The 5,429-nt window shown below is 53.9% G+C and overlaps 1 protein-coding gene across 1 annotated transcript in view; it reads left to right on the top strand.

Annotated features, from left to right (window-relative positions):
• MKL1 (megakaryoblastic leukemia (translocation) 1) overlaps nucleotides 1–3,576 on the top strand; it is an 82,738-nt gene extending 79,162 nt beyond the window's left edge. The window contains exon 17 of the mRNA XM_009077346.1: nucleotides 3,450–3,576. Coding sequence (XP_009075594.1) covers nucleotides 3,450–3,576 — 127 coding nt within the window. The remainder of the gene's footprint in view (nucleotides 1–3,449) is intronic.
• The last annotated feature ends 1,853 nt before the right edge of the window (nucleotides 3,577–5,429 follow it).

Raw genomic sequence — 5,429 nt, 5'->3', positions numbered from 1 at the left:
GCAGAGACTGAAGGTAATGGGAGTGGGAGGGCATGGGCATGCAGGGGGAAGAGGCCAGTCAACCAAAAAAAAGAAAAAAGAAACAAACTCCTAGTATTTGTACTCGTCCCCTGACAGTGTCCTTCCTGCACGAAGCCGGCAGTGGGCCGGGCCAGGGAGAACAGCTGCTGGCGGGGGAAGAGGAGGCAGCAGGAGCTGTGGGGCTGGTGGCCTCCTGTCCCCTCCCCCAGGGTGTGAGCAGAGCCAGCAGCTCCTTTCCCTCCGGGCATTGCAGCCAGGCCTGAGCTCCCTCAGCTGGGACAGAGCGTGACTGGGCCCGAGCTGTCTCCAGGAGCAGCACCCTGCGCCTTACTGGGATTGGCAGATAAAGGGGTCGTGCTGCCCCAGCACTGCTGGGCTAATGGTTGTGGAAGGGAATTCTACCTCCGGAGCAGGACACAAAGGCAGGAGGGGCTGGCTGGGGCCAGCCACTGCCCTCTGCACCACCTGCGTCTGTCAGGGGAGGGTCTGATCTGCCACAAGGGCTGTGAGGAGCTGGGCAGAACAGGCACCTGTTCCAAATGTAGCCAAAGGGAACAAGGGTTCCCCACCAACCTGGTAATGTCTAAGCTGGTTTCCCAAATATTGCTGAGCTTGGCAGAGGGCTGCCTGCCTGCTTGCTTCACTCGCTTTTGGCTGCAAAAGAGATTTTTAAGGTGCTAAAATCAGGTCCTTGTAGGTTAAAACTGCTAGCTGTCAGGCACACCCACCCCACTGCCCCCAGCTTCCACAGCACTTGTGACACCCCCAGGTGAGCCTGTGGCAGGGGCCAGGGACAAGACAGCACCTGTGTGTCCGAGGGAGCAGGTGAGTGGCACAGCTGGCAATAAGCAACATATCACTGGGGGCCATGTGCAATGTCTCCTGCCTTCAGCTGTGCTGGTGCCTTGCTTCAGCAGGTGCCCCAGTGGAAAGCAGCAGTGGAGATGGATGTCAGACCCAGTAGGGGAGGAAGAGGAAGTGGCACTGCAAAAGGAGTGTTGTGTGGCACAGCACAGGTCCTGGACGCTCAGTAGTAGTACTAGTAGTAGTGAGGGTGAGAAGCAGGAGCCTGAAAGCAAGTAATGGGCAGCTGACCTCTGCTCTTCCTTCCCTCTGGTCCCATGGGGTAAAAAGGCAAAAGAAAACAGCTGCTTACTGTGCACTGCTGCCCTGTGTCCCTCTGGGGCCCCAGGCTGGTGCCTCGGGGTAGCTGCTGACTGAGTGGGTGGACAAGCACCCCAAGCCCCCAGAGCCATGATGCCATTCCTTGTGCAGGGTTCTGCACTGGAAACCCAGGCCTGTGGCTCACTCTTGTGCTGTTCCTCAAGTTACTTTTAAATTCCTGTGTTAGCAGTAACTCACAGCCATATTGAGCAGGTGGGATATGGCTTAGCTGGGCCCACACAGCCACCTCACTGCACAGCTGTCCCTGCTTTGGCCCCGACCTTGGGCTGAGTGAGGTGGGGGAAGCTGCTCAGGCAGTGGAAGGATCAACTGCCATCTTTCTCTGTATCCTTGAGATTGCTGTCCCCACCTGCACCTTTGGTACCTGGTCCTCTTCTCGGGGGAGGCCAGGCCACAGCGGTGCTGCTACCTCTGCTCCATGGTGGAGCAGGTGAATGTCAGCCCTGCACAATGTGCTCTTCCTCAGCCACTACACTGGCACATGGCTGGGGTCCTGCGTGTTTGCAGCTGGGAGAAACTCCTGCTTTCCTGAGCCCTATTTGCTTGATAACTGCATGGGGAGCCACTTTCTTAATCATTTGCAGGGGGAGCCTGCTGGCAGCTTCCTTCCTTTCTGCCCCCTTCTCTCCTCACCCCCGAGTTGTAAGCAAGTCAGAGTCTCTTATCTGCCTCCCTCAGTGTCCGGGTTGGAGAGGACACTACCCTTCTCCCCCTTCTTCCCTGCAGGCTTTCTGTTGCCCAAGCTACAGTGTCACATCCTAAAAATCAGAATAATGGAGACTGGTGGACACGTCCTTGCCTGCCCTGAGCTCTCCCTAAATTTCTCTCCTGGTGCAGCCCTGCTGCTCCCTGGGAGCAGTGAGTACATTAGCAATCGCCTTACAGAGCTCCCCCAGGGCATCTGCCCAGCCGTGGGACCAGGTGGGTGCAGGAGGCAAGGGCTTTTTCTTAGGGAGACTCTCTGAAATGCTAAGGGGAAAAAGTGGGGCTGCAAAATCAGGTTCTTAGCCCACAGTGAGCAGTAGTTCCCCACAAAAACAGCCCTGTGGTTTCTTTTGTACAAACAATTACAAAGCTGCAATGAGTAAATAAAGAATGAAATTATCGAAGTGCAGTGAGCTCCTAGATGAAGGTGAGAGCACTCCAGCCACAGTCCTGCCCTGCCCCAGCCCTGGTTCCTCATCCTGGGCTGGGTACCCCAGTGTGGTTGGCTGAGAGATGCCAATGCCTGTTACAGATTCAGCCCTTCCCTGGGGTTGCTGGTGAAAGGCTGAGCTCACAGCTGCTCCCTTTCACCTTTACCCATAGAATCATAGAATCAGCCTGGTTGGAAGAGACCTCAAAGATCATCAAGTCCAACCCTACTGTGGTTACTAGACCATGGCACTAAGTGCCACATCCAGTCTCATCTTGAAAACCTCCAGGGATGGTGAATCCACCCCCTCCCCAGGCAGCCCATTCCAATGCCTGACTACTCTCTCTGTAAAAAATCTCTTCCTAATATCCAACCTAAACCGCCCCTGGCAGAGCTTGAGTCTGTGCCCTCTTGTCCTGCTGGTTGGCTGGGAGAAGAGACCAACCCCCACCTGACTCCAACCTCCTGTCAGGGAGTTGTAGAGGGTGATAAGGTCTCCCCTGAGCCTCCTCTTCTCCAGGCTAAACAGCCCCAGCTCACCCAGCCTCTCCTCATGGCACTTGTGCTCCAGTCCCTTCACCAGCCTCATTGCTCTTCTCTGGACCTGCTCCAGCACCTCAATGTCCTTCCTGAACTGAGGGGCCCATCCACCATCAGGTGTTAGGAATTTAGTGACCCTGACTTTGCCCAACATTGGCTGATGGGCTGAAGGACCTCAAGGAGCCCAAATGATACAGAACCAAGAGCCTCATCTCCTGAGGAACCCAGCAAACCTGCCAGAGCCCTCTGCACACAGGGCTGCTTCCAGGAGAGCGAGTGACAGCCCTGGGCCTGCAGGCAGAGGGGAAGATGGTGCCTCATCCCAGGAAATGCTAGAAAGTCTTTTCCTCAAGCAGTGCCCGGAGCAGGCTAGCCCAGTTCTCTGCTTTCTTACTATTATTTGTTTGAATAATAGTTCAATAGTTCTTTGTCAGAGAGGTATTCCCCTGGACATACATTTTTTGCAACCATTGGGAAAAATGAAGTCTGATGTTCTGCCTCTACCTTGAATGTAATCCTGAATCTTTCTGCTGTAACCACTACTCGTTTGTAATGTGTATTTGACTAGCACGCACTCTCCCTTCCACTATGCAGCAACCGGCGAGGGGTGGTCAGCACCATCAGAGGCTGATGGTGCTGGGGCATCAGATCCAGAGCGAGTATTCAACTGGAAAAGGATAAAGGAGACACGTTAACAGGGGAGAGAATGGATCTTTAAATTGAATTATTTTTTCAGTTACAAATATTTGAAAAAAAAATCCATTTTATTAAAAAAATTCCAAACAGCCACGTGCTCAAAAAGTTTCTGCTGTGCTGGTGGGAGGGCTTGGGGCCACTCTGCCTTTTCCAGCTAAGGGTGGGTGATCCCTCTGGGTCTTTCTCAAACCTGAAAAAAAGCAGCTTGAGTGGTGCTGCCTCATCCCTTCTCAGCTGCAGGGAGATTCCCTCAGTGTATGGAAATTACCTAACCCTGCAGCTAGAAGCAGATTCTTGCACAGAAGCAGAGGCAGCTGTTAGTCTCTGGCCTGGACTCCAGCTGTTACAGTGGTAACACTGCCCTTTCCACAGCCACATGCCAAACTGGGATTACTTTGACTGAAAAGACTCACTTTCACATCAGTAAATATGCTGCACTTCTGCCCTCCCATGAGCTTGGGCTTCTGAACACAGTTCTCCCAGGGCCTTTGCCCCGTTACTGTCCTACCTTGCAGATGAGACTACACCTGCTTTTCCTGGAGATGCTCGTTGTACAGATGACACTGCTGTCCCCCACCACCCAGCCCTGCTTTCTGCCAGCCCCTCTCCTAAGGGCCCTCCTCCTGCAGTGTCCCCACAACCTAGTTTGCAGCATTTCTTGCTTTTCTGGGGGTCCACTGCAGAGCTGGACTTGATGGAGAGCTGGTGACAAAGAGGCAAGGCAGGGCTGCCACTGCTGGCAGCAGAACTGCCTCTGCCCTGGCTGCTGCCTGGCACTGAGGGCTGCTCTGATGCCAGGAGCTCCCACGATGCCAGTGCAGGCTGAGCAGAGACCTCAGCTTGGCACCAGCAGAAGGCAGTGTAGGAATGAGGTCACCACTGTCAAATGGTAGAACTGAAACATTAAAACGAGTCCTGGCCCTGTCAAAAGATAAGACAAAGCCCAGCACTCTCCCAAGATGCAGTTTTTATTTACAAACCCACCAAATAAAGGAAAGTAAGTTTGTGCTCACAGACAAGTGCTTTCAGTAGAAAGTCACAGACTCCATATCCAGAGCCACCACCACAAAGCAGCAATTCTCCACTCCTGACCCACGTCCCTGCTGCCACCGCAGGGCGAGGAGGACGAGTTAGACTCCCTGAGCCAGCTCCAACCTGAACCTTGTCCTGAGCTACAACGGTGCCAAAATATACACGTTCCTGGACTAAATTTACAGCTTTTTTGGTTAACAGTAAAAATCATCTAGAGACTAAAATGACAGCATGAAACACTTTTGTATAGGGGAGAGGTGGTTTTTGTCTGCTCCCAGAGGAGACAAGGCCCTTCCCCCAAGGCTGTTACAGTGGTAACAGGCTGGTGCACTTGGGCACCTCTTGTCAACACCCCACACACCAGTGCCAGAGAGGTGGGATGAGGCTGATGCCAGTTCCCCATTCTCAGCTCCAGCTCCACATCAAAGGAACTTGTGCAAGTGCTTCAGGGTTCACAATCCCTCTCCCTGGCAGATGGGAGTCCTTGGCAGGCACAGGGAGGGGATGTGCTCTCCCTACTCCTGTACAGCAATGAGTCTCTCACCAACCCAATTCCATGTGCAGCTGCAGTGCCAACTGCACCAGCTCTCAATGATCAAAGCTGCAAGGGCTGTCTCTCTTCCCCACAGCTACAGCCACAGTCATGCCCACACCCCCATGCAGCTGCTGGCCCATGGGGCAGTGCACAAGGGGCTCAGGCCAGGCTGCTCCCCCAGGCATTATAGTGGGGAAGCAGGGGAAAGATGGGGGTGGCAGAGATGTGGAAAGGGGGGAGGGAGCACTTGGCTTTTGTAGCCAGAACACACTTGTCCCTTTGTAG

This window comes from Acanthisitta chloris, unplaced genomic scaffold (assembly GCF_000695815.1).
Source record: "Acanthisitta chloris isolate BGI_N310 unplaced genomic scaffold, ASM69581v1 scaffold2846, whole genome shotgun sequence".
Classification (NCBI taxonomy): domain Eukaryota; kingdom Metazoa; phylum Chordata; class Aves; order Passeriformes; family Acanthisittidae; genus Acanthisitta; species Acanthisitta chloris.
This window is presented reverse-complemented; position numbering and strand designations above follow the sequence as displayed.